Genomic DNA, 18,003 nt, shown 5'->3' with positions numbered 1-18,003 from the left:
GAGTTCATGGAGGAGTGGTAGCTGGGAGGAAAAAGGTAAACCATAAAAGGGTCTATGGTGGTGAAAATACTGGAACCCAATGACTACTTGGCAGATATCTTTAGTTCCTTCCCCTGCCTAATACCAATTAACACATAGCTGAAGGCTCACAACAGAAATGTCAAAAGACTAATATCAGTGTGGCACCAGTGGTCAAGTGATAGCATAGCAGCCACATTATGAGTAGGTGCTCAATAAATACTGTTTGATGTATTGTCTACCAGACACAATTTTGCTCATTTGAAATCTGGAGCTCAGGGACCTTATACATTTCAGTGTTAAATTACTCCTGAGCGGGGACGATTTACAGGAAGGGCTTTCTGATGTCAGCCAGGTCTTACCAGCTGGTGAAGACAAATTTGTGAAGACAGTTCAGAGATTTTCTTTTTACCTTCCCCAATCCTTTCTCCAAACACTGTCCCCAACTAGACAGTCTCATGGAGTCAACTGCTTCAAAAATGGGCATGCTTCCCCACATTCTGGAGGAGGTTTAGGGTGGTTTGTTAAGCAGCAACAGATAATGCAAAAAGACTAATAAATATAGTTGACCCTTCCCTTTAAAAAAAAATATTTTCATAAAACCTGAGGTCAAAATTGGAAGTGATCTAGAGAGACCATTCTATGACTTTTTGTTTCAATGGTTTATGAGGTTAACTGGAAAGTCATCAAACATTATGCCTCATTCCAATTCTGGAGTTCATTTGATTTTAACTGAAAAAAGTTTTATCCATTTTATATGAAAAGAAATGCCACATGTCTCTTTCTCTTCTGGTTTCCTCATTGTGTATGCCCAGCAGTGGGATTGCTGGATCATAAGGCAGTTCTATTTCCAGTTTTTTAAGGAATCTCCACACTGTTCTCCATAGTGGCTCTACTAGTTTGCATTCCCACCAACAGTGTAAGAGGGTTCCCTTTTCTCTACACCCTCTCCAGCATTTATTGCTTGCAGACTTTTGGATCGCAGCCATTCTGACTGGCGTGAAATGGTACCTCATAGTGGTTTTGATTTGCATTTCTCTGATAATGAGTGATGTTGAGCATCTTTTCATGTGTTTGTTAGCCATCTGTATGTCTACTTTGGAGAAATGTCTATTTAGTTCTTTGGCCCATTTTTTGATTGGGTCATTTATTTTTCTGGAGTTGAGCTGTAGGAGTTGCTTGTATATTTTTGAGATTAGTTGTTTGTCAGTTGCTTCATTTGCTATTATCTTCTCCCATTCTGAAGGCTGCCTTTTCACCTTGCTAATAGTTTCCTTTGATGTGCAGAATCTTTTAAGTTTAATTAGGTCCCATTTGTTTATTTTTGCTTTTATTTCCAATATAGACACGTGTACCCCAATGTTCATCGCAGCACTGTTTATAATAGCCAGGACATGGAAGCAACCTAGATGTCCATCAGCAGATGAATGGATAAGAAAGCAGTGGTACATATACACAATGGAGTATTACTCAGCCATTAAAAAGAATACATTTGAATCAGTTCTAATGAGGTGGATGAAACTGGAGCCTATTATACAGAGTGAAGTAAGCCAGAAAGAAAAACACCAATACAGTATACTAACGCATATATATGGAATTTAGAAAGATGGTAACAATAACCCTGTGTACGAGACAGCAAAAGAGACACTGATGTATAGAACAGTCTTACGGACTCTGTTGGAGAGGGAGAGGGTGGGAAGATTTGGGAGAATGGCATTGAAACATGTATAATATCATGTATGAAATGAGTTGCCAGTCCAGGTTCAATGCAGGATACTGGATGCTTGGGGCTGGTGCACTGGGATGACCCAGAGGAATGGTATGGGGAGGGAGGAGGGAGGAGAGTTCAGGATGGGGAACACATATATACCTGTGGCGAATTCATTTCAATATTTGGCAAAACAAATACAATACTGTAAAGTTTAAAAATAAAATAAAAAAAAAGAAATGCCACAAAGCTTAATTTAAATATTATTCTAATGCAACTCAACACTGAATTATAAATTTAATGGTTGAAGGTTAAATAACCTCCAGAAGTTTTTCCTGGGAAACCGACAGCATTTGCAAAAATAAGCATAGGATTTTCTTCCCTGAAAGTTCTCAGAAAAGCAAAAGATAACAACTCAGTGATCAAATTATCCCCACAGCCTTAATTAAAGTCAGATGCTAAGGGAGAGTTCGAGTTCCTTCATTTTATTTACTAATCCACAAAGAGAAGCATCAGGAAAATGCTCTTCAATTCTTATTTGCATACTTCCTAATAGGGCTCATTTATTTTTATTTATGTGTTTATATATGTTTATAACACCTTCACCACAATAAACAAATATATCTCTGCCTTAATACAGCAATAAGCCTATTTCCACAGAGAATATTAAAAATATGGCTGTTTTCTCCTACTCATCTACATGTAAAAATTCTGGCAAGCATTTCCTGTTGAAAACCCCAACATTTTTATTATAAAGTTTTCCCAAGGTGTCTCCAGTGAAGCTGGAGAAAATATATGCATGTGTATAGGTTCAAATATAACAGCCAATCCTGACTGTACTGCCTCAATTTGCAGTAGGAGTTATATTCAGGGTTGCCATAGCAGCCACCCACGCTCACACACACACAAAGAGGTGGTGGAAAAGAGAGAAAAGCAGTTAGCAGAGAACAGAATCTATTGTTAAAAAGACAGCGGTATCTTTCAATGTAATTACAAGCAGGAATCCTGATTTTTAGTCTGAACCGCTGTTTAATGATAGATTTCTGAGTGCTAGATTGTTATTACATTTTTTTTTTCTCTAAACATATCTACCACCTGAACCTCTGGTTTTAACTTTTATGGATGCAGAGGTTATATAGGACCAGGAGGGAATTCAGCTAACCACACACACATTAGGGCTGTTGCTGCTGCTTAGTCGCTTCAGTCGTGTCCAACTCTGTGCGACCCCAGGGACTGTAGCCCACCAGGCTCCTCTGTCCATAGGATTCTCCAGGCAAGAATACTGGAGTGGGTTGCCATTCCCTTCTCCAGTGATAAAGAATCAACTATTACACAAATAATAAAAATAATAAAGAAATTTTAAAATAAATAAGAACTAGTAAAGTACTGAATAAATAAAAGTAAAGCACTAGTGCCTGGCATATACTACATGCTCAATAAATGTTTGCTAATATAATCATTATTGTTAAAACATCTCCAAGTGTTTATTACAGACTAGGACAGTGTGTGCGTGTGTGCTCAGTCACTTCGTTGTGTCCGACTCTTTGAGACCCCATGGCCTGTAGCCTGCAAGGCTCCTCTGTCCATAGGACTTTTCAAGCAGGAATATTGGTGTGGGTTGCCATTACTCCTTCATGGGATCTTCCCAACCCAGGGATTGAACCTGTATTTCCGGTGTGTCCTGTATTGGCAGGTAGATTCTTTACCACTGTGCCAACCTGGGCCCAAGTCTAGACTAGAGAAGTGTGACTTATAATTCAGACATAGCTTAAATAAGTGCCTTTAAGTAAGTTGGTAAAACAAACAAAAAAACAGATAAGAAGTTGCTAAACAAATGCCAGCAGACACACCATTTTGGCAGAATAAAAACACCAGGTGTTTCACTACACCAACACACTCACTACCACTGGCATACCCTGATTACACAACAAAATCTATATTAGTGCTAAGATAATTATATATCAGTATTTGGTGTCTGAGAGTATTCTGGAATTTGTCTCAAGTCACTGGCTTGGTCACATATCTATACACAAGATGTGTTTACAATTAATGTGTGTTAGTTCCTTAGTTGCGTCTGACTCTTTGCGACCCCCTGAACTGTATAACCTGCCAGGCTCATTTGTCCATGGGATTTCCCAGGCAAGAATACTGGAGTGGGTTACCATTTCCTACTCCGAGGGATCTTCCCAACCCAAGGATCAAACCCAGGTCTCTTGCATTGCAGGTAGATTCTTTACCATCTGAACCACCAGGGAAGACCTTTACAATTAATACCCAGATACAAATACAAACATAAGATTTAGATGTAATGACAAGAAAAGAAAAATATTTTACTGTTCTTGATTCATACAAGTTTTAAATCTTCATATTAAGGCTAACTGCTCCACCTTCTAGGGGAGTTGGAACAAAGAGTCAAGCAATTTAGTGACTAAGAAAGAACACACATGGATTAGAAGATTTTATACAAGTCTAGAAGTACCTTAAAATGTGTAGCAGAAAGCAAAACTAATGGGCTAAAGAAAATCAGGGGCAATTAGAGGAACAGTGTTGGAAGCAGTATGAGGGTAAGAAAAGAGTTGTAACTGGAAAATTGTACAGAAGAGAAAATGGATAGAATGATATTTGGTCCTTAATGCTATAAAAATTTTCCTGATAGGTTTTCTTTTAAAGTCCAAGAAGTGAATGGTAGAATTAGTTTGGCTTAAACATTTTAAAAATGTTAAAACGCACACCCTTATGACCTCCAAAATGACTCAGCCATTGTGAGTATTATATAGGATGCTACAGTTCCACTCTTAAATTGTCTTTTATCTAGAAATCTTTATTTCCAATATCAAGCAGAGGTGTCACAGGAAATATTCTGTCTTTTAGAGATAAACTGACAAGCTTATATTAGGAACATTAGAAACATTTCCATAAACGAATAGCTCTTTGAGGGGAAAAATAATTCTGAGTTTTTCCAAGCAATTAGAAATTAGTCAAATTTGGCTTGACGTTGGCCCTGAGATCTCTTGTCAATGAGCTGAAATCAGAAGTAGTTATTAGCACCATTTACTAGGAGAACTCCAAAAGGAAAAATGTTCTGCACTTCTTACTGGAGCTAAGAAAAAGTCTTCAAAGAACACTTTTGGAGTGCAACTTTATAGCTTCAAGGCAACCTCTGGTGATAGAGGGTAAGAATGATGGATACAAACACTGGGGACAAGAGCTGCCTGCCAAGGCTGCTCTTCCTCCTACTCCTGCCCATCATTAATGCACTCAGCGGTGACCACTTCCTTCCACCTAAACGTCCTAAGACAGCTGCACTTACGGTCTGGCTCTTACCACTAAAATAATGGCAAATACTCAAGAATAAATAAAACGTGTATAATTTTTAAGGGCATTTTGGTTAGTTCTATAACAAAATACTAAAACAGTGGTTGAGATACTAAGATGATAGAGTTACCAATAAAAAAGAACTTTCTAGAAAAAGAGTGCATCTTTCCCTACCTTCACCAGAGAACACTGGAAGTTGAGTAGGCGGCAAAGAGGCCTCGGTAGTTCTCTTAATTGCACTATTATAAGTTTATAAGGACTGCATAGGACAAATTTGTTTCCATTAAGCCCTATTTAATATAAAGACAAACATATTCTCAAATGGAAATGCTAATGGCTATATTTTTTAATACAACCAACTACCCACACATAATCTCATGAGAGTCAACTGACTTAATTTTAGTCACAGTACCAACAGCTATTACTAAAGATAAATTAAATGGCCTGCAGAAAACTGTTAATGTGACTTCCATTATGGCAGGGAGAAATAATTTCTACTTTGGGAGAATTACCAGAAAGACAAATTAAGAATGGCTTGTAATCCTTACTTACTGTCAGATACATAGCTGCATAGACACTGAGAGCCGCTTCTTTGGATGGAAAAGTCTTCCTTGCTCTCATGATGAGATCTGGGTTGCCTGTGCAGGCTTCTTCCCCACTGATGAACTGTGTATATTGCTGACACCCAAGTGCCGTGTAGTTGGGTTTACACAGGGCAAGAAAATGGGGAGCCAGGTTTCCTGTGACAACTTGTCCAGCATTTACAAAGATATCTGTTGCAAACAGTCCAAATGTATAAATTCCTGAGGAAGAAAAACACACCATTTTAAACCCTTTGGTTTGTTGTGGTTCAGTTTACAATAAACCAACATGGAAATATTTTAGAAACTACAGAATAGTTCATACACGTCCATACATATGGTTCCTTCCATTTCACTCCCTCCAGCTTCCCCCTTTGCTTTCTGAAGTAGTAGGAGTGTTAAATTATTTAACATATTGAGTTGTCTGCCACTGGCTACATTTTTATGCATGGCAGGTTTATAAGACATAAGATAAAAGAAGAAAATATATTCTAAGACTGTGTTTGGGTAACGTGATTTTTTAAATGGAAACGTGTTTCCCTTGAGAGGGTTCAGTCTATCACCTTCTACTAATGTTAGCAATTTTTCTTTTTTCCCTATTTTTGAATATCTTACTAACATAATACAGACCAGTCATCTCCCTTTAATTATACCTCTTAAGCCCATTCTAACTAATATTAACTCAGCTGGAGGTGCCAATTAGCAAAATCCTAGGCCATCAGTTTTAAAAAATCATGTAACTGCTAAGTCCCAGCTTATCTTTTATGTACTGAGTTTCAATTTCTCAAGTTTGGGACAATTTAGTAAATAATAAAGCAATTAGATTATAATTTTTAAATTATCTTCACAATATTAAAATTTACTTGCTTTGTTTACCTGAACATAAAAAATTAAGTACATAAATTTCCCCCCTTTCGTAAGGAATATGTCAATTTACTCAAAAACAAAAACTGTTTTCTAAATTCAATATAATTGACCACTAATGCCAAAACTTATCTCTCTATTTAGGTAAGAAAGGCAAAACAGATTCTTTGGCGTCATGGTCAAACTTCCAGCTACAATCTACAAGGATGTGGTATTAATGTAAAGAAATCCATTCTTTTATAATTTTTGATAATAAAATCCATCAAGGACATTTTAAAACTATACCAAAATACTACTTCCCAAACAGCTGGTTCATTAAAAAGGCATATAATTCTATTATGATAATTAGATGCTTTTTTCCTTTGTCATGCATTTCTGGATTGTTTGTTTCCTAAGGCTTTACATAATTATTGACTGTTGTGTTGCAAATCAGCAGGAAAAAATATTTTTCCAGGATTAGATACATGACTATCTTTTCATTTTCAAAGTATTATGTAAGATTATAAAAGGTTCTAACACCCAAATCCGCACACAGCAAAGCTCCATGTGTATATAAACCACAATGAAACAAAGACCTTAGTTCCTTATTGAAAACATTTACAAGGAAGAGCTTTCTTTCCATCTTACCAGCATTCCATGAGTCATACAAGTCAATGTTATTAAAATCAGAAATTTGGCAGAGGCAGAGAAAAAGAAGAGAATGAAGTTCAATAAAATGTCATTGTATATACCCTCACCTTTCAAATCTCATGGCCTAGCATGGGAACCTAAATGGCAAGCGTTCATCTCTCTTCTCTTGAAATCTAGGCTAAGATGTACTCATTTTATTTAACTAAACCATTCTTTTATCTGGTATAATAAGTTTTCCTGTCTAGAGAGGAATATTTGATAAGGATATGGAAATGTCTCTTGATATTTATAAAGCTCCCAAATGTGCTTCAGAATTAAAATAGTGCATCAGGCCCAAGACCAATATTGAAGTTGTCTACAAAGATACTTATTTAAGTGAGATCCCATGAGTGTATCCTCCAGATACACTGGAGTGTGACCTCCAGAATAAAGTCACTAAAAAAGAGTGATGTCCTAGTCTATAGTAATGCTTTTCTTACAAGCTTCCCTTTTATTATAGTAAACTAGAAACATCCAAATCATGATAAACAAGGAAATAAGAAACAAATCAAGTACTTCTAAATATCTTTTAAATCACATAAGTAAGAAACATGCACAGGCTTAAATGCATACTTTATGCCATTCAGGCAGAGCTTGTTTTATTGAGCTTCACTTTATTGGACTTCATGAATAATACTTTTTTTTTTTTTTTTTTTACCAATGGGAGGTTTGTGGCAACCCTGTGTTGAGTAAATCTACTGGCGCTATTTTTCCAATAACATTGGCTCACCCTGCGTGTCTCTGTCACATTTTAGCAATTCTCCCAATATTTCAAGTTTTTCATTATGATTTATTTGTTATTGCTAATCTATGGTCGTTCTTTGGGTGCAAGACATACTGTACCCATATAAGGCAGTGAACTTGATAAATGTGTGTGTTCTGACTGCTTTACCAACTACTCATTCCCCTATATTTCTCTCCCTCTCCTCCAGCCTCCCTACTCTCTAAGACACAATATTATTGAAACTATGCCAATTAAAAATCCTATAATAGCCTCTAAATATACAAGTGAAAGGAACAGTCACACATCTCACCCTTAATCAAAAGCTAGAAAGGATGAAGCTCCATGAGAAAGGCATGTCGAAAGCTGAGACAGGCTGAAAGCTAGGTCTCCTGTGCCATTTAGCCAAGTCATGAATGCAAAGAAAAAGCTCTTTAAGGAAATTAAAAGTGCTATGCCAGTGAACACACAAATTATAAGAAAGTGTAACAGACAGACCAATCAACCACAGTACTCCCTTAAGACAAAGCCTAATCCACAGCAAGGTCCTAACTCTGCAATTCTACAGAAGCTGAAAGAGGTGAGTAAGTTGCAGAAGAAAAGTTCAAATAGAAGCTAGCAGAGGATGATTCATGAGGTTTAAGGAAAGAAGTCATCTCCATGGCAGGAAAGTACAAGGTGAAGAAGCATCAAGTGCTGATACAGAAGCTGCAGTGTTATTCAGATGACCTAGCTAAGATCATTAATGAAGGTATCTACATTAAAGAACAGATTTTCAATGTAGATAAAACAGCCTTCTATTGGAAGAAGATGCCACCAAGCACTTTAAGATCTAGAAAGAAGAAAATGCCTGGCTTTAAAGCTTCAAAAGACAGGTTGACTCTCTTCTTTGGAGCCAATGCAGCTGGTGAATTTAAGGTGAAACCAATGCTCACTTACTATTCTGAAAAGTCTAGGGTCCTAAAGAGTTATGCTAAATATACTCTGCCTGTGCTCTATAAATGGAACCACAAAGTCTAGACAACAGATTATCTGTTTATAACATGGTTTACTAAATATTTTAGGCCCATTGTTAAAACCTGCTGCTTAGAAAAAAATATTCAAGTTATTACTGCTCACTAACAATGTACCTGGTCACCCAAGAGCTCTGATGGAGATGTACAATGAGATTAATGTTATTTTCATGCCTGCCAACACAACATTCATTCTGCAGGTCATGGATCAAGGAGGACTTTTGATTTTTAAGTCTTACTGTTGCAGGGAAGAGCCAATTCTGACTCCATGTTGGATCTGTTTCTTTGATTTTAATCTTCACTTTTCATTGTTTTTTTTTTTTTTTTTTTTTTTTTTTTACTATATCACACGTAATGATCTGTCTCCAGGAACCCTACCCCTCTGCCTTTATTAGAGACAGTCTGACCCAGTCCACCTGTGAATGGCTGCACAGAAGAAGAAATTAACATATCCCCTATTTTGCAAGATAAATACCTTTTTACTTTACTTTCTCACCTCTTTTCCCTCTCTGTTCTATAACAGACGTTGGCACCCAGACTCCAGTAAGATGGTAATATTGAGATATTAGTCTGCCATCTTCTTGGTCAGCCAGCTTTCCAAATAAAGTCATATTCCTTGCCTCAACACTTGCTTTCTTGGTTAACTGGCATGTTGTACAGTGACCAGAGTGAGCTTGGTTTTAGTAACATTATTATTTAAGAAGTACATTTCATAAATTTGTAGCTGCCATAGATAGGGATTCCACTGATGGTTCTGGACAAAGGGAATTTAAAATCTTCTGGAAAGGACTCACTATTCTAGATACCATTAAGAACATTCATGATTCATCGGCAGAGGTTAAAATATTAACATTAATAAGAGTTTGAAAGAAATTGACTTCAACCCTCATGGATGATTTTGAGGGGTTCAAGAACTAAGTGGAGGTCTAGAACTGGGCTCAAATATCTTAGGAGGTATGCCTGCATATTCTTTGGAAATATGGGTGCAAATGAATAAAAAAAATTTTACTTAAGTAGGCATAATATAATTTAACAGAATTTAGGAAGGTTCAGTTTCATCAAAAACATTTCAGTTCTGAGTATATTATTGCTTATTTTGTTATTAAATGATTCTCATGCAAAGATTAAATGAGTCAAGAATACAGTATTGATGTATGTGACAAATATAACTTCTAAGTTTTATGTAAAAGTTATCCCTTCAACAGTATAACTGAGAGCTATTGGGATATATAAGTGGATGGCAATAAAAAGAACACTCTTAGATATGAAGACCTTTCATCTCCAGAGAGCTTTAAAGTCATGATGACATCTGATTAGTCTTTAATGGGCTTTTATATAGATTAGGTGATCTAAGCACAGTGTTCACAAAACTAAGATCATGGCATCTGGTCCCATCACTTCATGGGAAATAGATGGGGAAACAGTGGAAACAGTGTCAGACTTTATTTTGGGGGGCTCCAAAATCACTGCAGATGGTGATTGCAGCCATGAAATTAAAAGACGCTTACTCCTTGGAAGGAAAGTTATGACCAACCTAGATAGCATATTCAAAAGCAGAGACATTACTTTGCCAACAAAGGTCCATCTAGTCAAGGCTATGGTTTTTCCAGTGGTCATGTATGGATGTGAGAGTTGGACTGTGAAGAAGGCTGAGCGCCGAAGAATTGATGCTTTTGAACTGTGGTGTTGGAAAAGACTCTTGAGAGTCCCTTGGACTGCAAGGAGATCCAACCAGTCCATTCTGAAGGAGATCAGCCCTGGGATTTCTTTGGAAGGACTGATGCTAAAGCTGAAACTCCAATACTTTGTCTACCTTATGCGAAGAGTTGACTCATCGGAAAAGACTCTGATGCTGGGAGGGATTGGGGGCAGGAGGAGAAGGGGATGACAGAGGATGAGATGGCTGGATGGCATCACTGACTCAATGGACATGAGTGTGGGTAAACTCCGGGAGTTGTTGATGGACAGGGAGGCCTGGCGTGCTGCAATTCATGGGGTCACATAGGGTGTGACACGACTGAGCGACTGAACTGAACTGAACTGAACTGAAGCACAGTATCTCCACAGTCGTCATTTGATCCCATCAATATGAGAAAAACATCGAAGGGTTATAGTATCCTTAATCTTAATACTAATAAGAATTTATCCTAAATGTTGTTTAATATATACAGTTGTATTTTTTCTTATTTGATAAAGCCAGGAAATAATAATCTATATTAAGTTTAATTGTTCAGTTAAAAACTTGCCTTGGCCAAATGTCTATTGGATTGAGATGATTTTCAGTAATTTATCAATATTCATATGTGTTAGTGCTAGAATCTGAGATTTAAAGTATCGTTAAATCTTGTCCCTTAATAAAATCACCAATACAATTTTGTTGGTATTACAAAAAAAAAGCAACAATTGAGAAGTAGTTCATGGAGTGATACTTATTATAATTAACAAATACAGCATTTATTTGTTCAGCTATTCTTTTTGTCTTTTGTGACATTCAGTAATCAACCTAGATCATCATTTCTACCTAAGCATTGTTTCTGAAATTTAACAAACACTAAACCATTTCTTTTATTTACATAATTTTTAATTTCTTTCAGAATATTAAATATCCAAGTGTGGTGGGATTTTTTTTCCCTTAAAATAATGTGGAAATGACACCATGAAGTGGAGTTTGCAGAACAGGAGAGAAAATAATATGAAGTGTTTATTTTAAAACCAAATAGACACATTTCACAGAAAATATAACCTAATATTTTCAAACAGTTAAAATGCTGGTCATTTTAAAGGTTAGCTTATACATAAACATTATCTCAGAAACAATAAAAACAATTCAGTGAACACATACCAAGAAATCGTACAGTTCTCCTCACCAGTGGATTTATATAGCAACAGTCTCCAGTTAAAATAGTTTTCTCCTGGTTTTCAAAATCCCTTGTGGCCAGTTGTAGGCAAAACACAGCAGTTTCTCCAACTATTATCTTGCAAGGAAATAAAAGATAAAAGAATATTAGAATTTAACCAGAATAAATGCAGAATATTTCTACTTTTAAAAAATGAATAAAAAGGAGTTCTTTTGAGTGGTAACAATCTCAATATAAAGCTGAACCATATTTGGTTGACCAAACCTTTTTATTATAATCTCCCCCCATATATATAAAACCCACATTTCTCTTAATTCAAAAATGTATGAAATTAATAATGGTATGGGGTAGGGGGTGGGGTGGGATGGAGGTCCAAAAAGGAGAGGATATATGTATACATATAACTGATTCACTTCATTGTATGACAGAAACTAACACAATATTATAAAGCAACTATACCCCAATTAAAAAACATCACCCAGCAAGGTACTAAAGCAAGTGTCATGTGTCATAATAATATTGATGAGGAAATTAGAGCTTGAGGAGGTTAAACAATTTGCTCCCCATAAGGCCAATCACAAGCCAGACAGAAATTTCTGACTCAGTCCTCAATCTTTTTGACTCAATTTAATACCATGAACAACCATACTAGAAATAAGATTATGAGAAAAGAAACCAGAGCCAATAGCACATCTCCTAGTTTCATTGTTTAGGTTACTTTTTACGTCATCTTATCAAGGTTAAATATAAGACTATATGGGGACTCCCTGACACCCACTGGAGAAGTGATTTTGGGGTCTTTGTGAAAAGCAATATCTATGATTACAAGATATTCAAAATTCAAAGTGGGAGGTAGACAAAGAGATCACAGGAGATCAAGTGTTTGACTTAATTTTATCCCAATATGTATCCCAATAGCTATATGCAACAGATCATGAGGTATCTCTGAATTTTTATCCTTCCTTCTGTCTCCTTTTCTTCTACTATATTTCTTCTTACAAGTATGTGAGGGTTCAAGGTTTAACCAGAAGATGTTGAGCTGAATTAATTTAAAGGAATCTAGTCTTTTCTGTCTGGTGAGGCACAACTGAATTAGGAAAGGCTAGAGTCTAAAGCTTTCCAAATCCTCCTGAAGTTTTTAACTTTGGCAAAGTAGAGCAGGTTTGTGACAAAACAGTTCATTCAGCCTAAAAAGGAACAAGAGGTATTTTTTACAGGTTCATCAGCTGCCACCAGGGCCCTAGGAAACACTGACAAATAGACAAGCTGAGTGTCTGACATCTTATCTCCTGTTCTGAATCACTTTTTTATGGCCTACCTTCCTCTCTGCTTCTCCTTGAAAGTTACTGAGTTTTCAGTTTCAACTTTTCCCAAGTCTGTTTTGTCCAGTTCAGTTCAGTTCAGTTCAGTCTCTCAGTCGTGTCTGACTCTTTGTGACCCCATGAATCACAGCACGCCAGGCCTCCCTGTCCATCACCAACTCCTGGAGTTCACTCAAACTCATGTCCATTGAGTCGGTGATGCCATCCAGCCACCTCATCCTGTCGTCCCTTCTCCTCCTGCCCCCAATCCCTCCCAGCATCAGGGTCTTCTCCAATGAGTCAACTCTTCACATGAGGTGCCCAAAGTATTGGAGTTTCAGCTTCAGCATCAGTCCTTCCAATGAACACCTAGGACTGATCTCCTTCAGAATGGACTGGTTGGATCTCCTTGCAGTCCAAGGGACTCTCAAGAGTCTTCTCCAACACCACAGTTCAAAACCATCGATTCTTCAGTGCTCAGCTTTCTTCACAGTCCAACTCTCACATCCACACATAACCACTGGAAAAACCATAGCCTTGACTAGATGGACCTTTGTTGGCAAAGTAATATCTCTGCTTTTGTCCAGAATGTTTCAAATTCTAACATTCTATCATCCACTCCACATAATCAGCTGACTGGTGCTCTGATTCTGCCCTCTGAGCCTCCTCCTCTGCAGGGCAGGTATCATGGTGTCTCCACCGACAGGTTGGCTCCATCCCACAGTACACTGAACCCTGAGCTCAGTCTGTTAACACACTACAGTCCCTAGACTGTAGCAGACACCCAAAAATTTTGAGTGTATGAATTAATTCATCCTCGCTAGATCAGAGGTCTTCATCTGCCTCTTTTACTTGATTCCTAATAACCAACATTTTCTGCCTTGTTCCTGCAGTGAAGGCTCTACCCTATATCCTAGTTCCTGTAACCAGGCTCTGTGTGCTTAGTTTCTGACTTGCTTACCCATTTCCAGTTACCAGACTAAAAGCTGCCTTGTTCAGGCTACCCTTCCGAGTTTTCCTAATGATAACCTCTTGCTTGTCTGTATCTCTGCACATTGCACTTTTCTGAGTTTTCTGTTTATGTCTTGAGCATACCTGACAAACAGTCAAGGTCAATATTATTTGGCTACCACTAAAGTGTGTGTGGGTTAGTTGTTCAGTAGTGTCGGACTCTTTGCAACTCTGTGGACTGTATATCCCACCAGGCTCCTTTGTCCATGAGATTTCCCAGGCAAGAATACCAGAGTGGTTGCCATGCCCTTCTCCAGGGGATCTTCCTAAACCAGGGATTGAACCCAGGTCTCCTGCATTGCAGGCAGATTTATCACCACCTGAACCACTGAAAGAATCCCAATCAAACTGGATTAAGAAGAATAGGGAATTTAATCTAAGGTTGGCGGGTTATCTCAGAACCTAGTGTTGTAACGCACAGGATTGGGTCCAGGGTTGGAAATGTCTCAGGAGTCCAGGCAACCATTCTCTCAGTCTCATTCTTCTTTTCTGGAGTTACGCTCTCACCTCAATTCTCTGAATGTCTGACTCATTCTTGTCTTTCTGCAATCTGCGTCTCCTGCCTCTTAGTGTATATGAGTGCCCCAGCAGGCTCCAAGAACTCTGTGTTGAACATGTCAGCTCAGTTCAAGGAAAATTCAACTAATTAGATTTACTGAACCCTGAGTAAAAATTTCTGGAAGGTTCAGCTTGAGACAGGTGTCTCTTCTGGTCCAATTAATCAAGGTTAAGAAGGTGTGATATGGTGTACGAAAACTGCCTTGAGGGTATAAAGGTTAGTTTTCAAAGAGTCGCAGTGATGTCTACTTCAAACTCCCATCCATTATACCTTGCTGGACCTCGTCCCTGCTAGCTCTTGCCTAGACTAGCAATTTCCATCATGTTCTCTGGATACTGTGTTTTGTTTGCATACCTGGACTTTACCTAATCAAATGCATGTGCCTAGGCCCTAGTGTCTGCTTTTCTTTAGTGGGTATGTCTACTTTCCATGCTGTAATTCTCCCTCCCTCACTGTGATATCTCTGGGACTCCTCAACCAAATCATATTCTTAACTTCCCCCATCTCAACTTCCTAAGTCAAAACTCCCACTGCTACAACTCTCAGATAAATTCAAGTAATGAAAATAACACAATTCTTATTATGATGAATACCTAGATGCCTCTGAGTTAAGGACACTGCACTGATCTTCAAAGAAGGGTTTATAATCCAGTTGGGTGGACACAAAATGAAACTATGGTGGAATGCTGTACATGCCGAGTTTTGACTGGTGTGGATAGTAAGTGCCAGCAGAACATTTAGGAAGCGTCACTGACTCACTGAAGGCATCTATAGTGGCCAGGAAATGTGCGCCACTAGCGTCTCTGCTCTGGGAGGGTTTTGGTCTGATGGTTCCCGTTGTCACTCCTTTGGATTAATTACTGAGTCACAGGTTTCCCAGATGGTTCAGTGGGTAAAAAAATCAGCCTGAAATGCGGGAGGCTTGCAGGAGACGCTGGTTTCATCCCTGGGTCGGGAAGATCCCTGGAGGAGGGCCACTGCAGCATTCTCATCTGGAGAATCTAATGGACAGAGGAGCCTGGCAGAGAATACTCCATAGGGTTGCAAAGAGTTGGACACAACTGAAGTGACTAAGCATGCATGTGACCGAGCACTGCTTGTGGGCTCTTCTAGAAATGGCTAAGCATGGTGGGGGAATTCAGGTGAGTCTCTTCCTCCGAGATGTGACATAAAGACTCCCCACAATTCTGGTCAAAGTTTTCTCGGAACTATGCTGTATTCTGAGGTGCTTCCTACCCCATCCTTCTTCCTTCCCTCTCTCCTTCACATAAGTCAAATCTTCATCATAATCTGAATGCTCTCCTTGCCTTCTCTGGCTTACCACCCTCCAACTTTTGTCTTTTACAAATGTTTCCCCTGATAAATCTCTTATATATTGAGTCACATTTGGTACCTGCTTCTAGGACAACCGGTGGCTCAGATGGTAAAGAATCTGCCTGCAATGCAGGAGACTCGGGTTTAGTCTCTGGGTCAAGAAAATCCCCTGGAGAAGGAAACAGCAACCCACTCCAGTATTTTTGCCTGGAGAATTCCATGGACAGAAAAGCCTGGCGAGCTATAGTCGATGGGGTCACAAAGAGTCAGACACAACTGAGCAACTAACACTTTCACTTTTTTCCCCTAGGAGAACCTAAATTAACATGACATAAAAGAAAGATAGGGGGTGATCCTTACTACACTACAAGGAAGAATAATTATTAGACAGATGGAGAGAATTCTGACGCAAGCCCTACAGAGAAGGCAATATTAGAACAGGAAAGGAGATAGCATTTCTCCCGGTAGCTCTCAACTTGACCTGAACATAGGTTAAGGTGGATTAAGTTTGCCTTGGAGGTAGAGGCTCCGGGCAGTGAATTGCGGACCTAAATACTATGTTCCTTGATTTTTATTTTGATTCTTTTTCTCTTAGCCTGTCAGAAGCCCACTCTAGAGGACTTCATTTCTCCTAAGGCTTTACCAACCCCTGCTACTAAATATTTCTTTCTCCGTTGGGCTCCAGATGCAAATCTCCACTTATTACAAAGCAAAACCACTTATTACATAGCAAAATCTCTGCATGCTCAGATTGGCATGTTGAAGTGCTCCAAGCCTTCCCATCCGAAACGAAATTCCTGCCTCCCACCCTAAACCTCCTGCCACCTTGGACATACAGGCTGAAATTCTCACCTTTACCTCGACACTAAAACCTTCATTTCCTTCCTTTGCCTCTATCAACTGTTAAATTCTATCAGCTTCCCTGGTGGCTCAGTCCAGTAAAGAATCCCCTGCAATTTGCATAGAAACGAATGAAAATGAAAACACAACAACCCAAAACCTGTGGGACACGGTAAAAGCAGTCCTAAGGGGAAAGTTCATAGCAATACAGGCACACCTCAAGAAACAAGAAAAAAGTCAAATAAATAACCTAACTCTACACCTAAAGCAACTAGAAAAGGAAGAAATGAAGAACCCCAGGGTTAGTAGAAGGAAAGAAATCTTAAAAATTAGAGCAGAAATAAATGCAAAAGAAATAAAAGAGACCATAGCAAAAATCAACAAAACCAAAAGCTGGTTCTTTGAAAGGATAAATAAAATTGACAAACCATTAGCCAGACTCATCAAGAAACAAAGGGAGAAAAATCAAATCAATAAAATTAGAAATGAAAATGGAGAGATCACAACAGACAACACAGAAATACAAAGGATCATAAGAGACTACTATCAACAATTATATGCCAATAAAATGGACAACGAGGAAGAAATGGACAAATTCTTAGAAAAGTACAACTTTCCAAAACTCGATCAGGAAGAAATAGAAAATCTTAACAGACCCATCACAAGCACGGAAATTGAAACTGTAATCAAAAATCTTCCAGCAAACAAAAGCCCAGGTCCAGACGGCTTCACAGCTGAATTCTACCAAAAATTTAGAGAAGAGCTAACACCTATCCTGCTCAAACTCTTCCAGAAAATTGCAGAGGATGGTAAACTTCCCAACTCATTCTATGAGGCCACCATCACCCTAATACCAAAACCTGACAAAGATGCCACAAAAAAAGAAAACTACAGGCCAATATCACTGATGAACATAGATGCAAAAATCCTTAACAAATTCTAGCAATCAGAATCCAACAACACATTAAAAAGATCATACACCATGACCAAGTGGGCTTTATCCCAGGGATACAAGGATTCTTCAATATCCGCAAATCAATCAATGTAATACACCACATTAACAAATTGAAAAATAAAAACCATATGATTATCTCAATAGATGCAGAGAAAGCCTTTGACAAAATTCAACATCCATTTATGATAAAAACTCTCCAGAAAGCAGGAATAGAAGGAACATACCTCAACATAATCAAAGCTATATATGACAAACCCACAGCAAACATTATCCTCA

The 18,003-nt window shown here is 38.2% G+C and overlaps 1 protein-coding gene across 2 annotated transcripts in view; it reads right to left on the bottom strand.

Moving 5' to 3' along the window:
* PLPPR5 (phospholipid phosphatase related 5) overlaps nt 1-18,003 on the bottom strand; it is a 148,709-nt gene that overhangs the window by 89,685 nt on the left and 41,021 nt on the right. For both annotated transcript variants that reach the window (XM_044944651.2, XM_044944652.2), the window contains exons 2-3: nt 11,732-11,864; nt 5,594-5,844 (exon numbers count right to left, since the gene is read on the bottom strand). In XM_044944651.2, the coding sequence (XP_044800586.1) occupies nt 5,594-5,844; nt 11,732-11,864 (384 nt within the window). The remainder of the gene's footprint in view (nt 1-5,593; nt 5,845-11,731; nt 11,865-18,003) is intronic.

The sequence above is a fragment of the Bubalus bubalis genome, chromosome 6, assembly GCF_019923935.1.
Source record: "Bubalus bubalis isolate 160015118507 breed Murrah chromosome 6, NDDB_SH_1, whole genome shotgun sequence".
Taxonomy (NCBI): domain Eukaryota; kingdom Metazoa; phylum Chordata; class Mammalia; order Artiodactyla; family Bovidae; genus Bubalus; species Bubalus bubalis.
The sequence above is the reverse complement of the archived record's forward strand: the minus strand, read 5'-3'. Positions and strand labels throughout refer to the sequence as shown.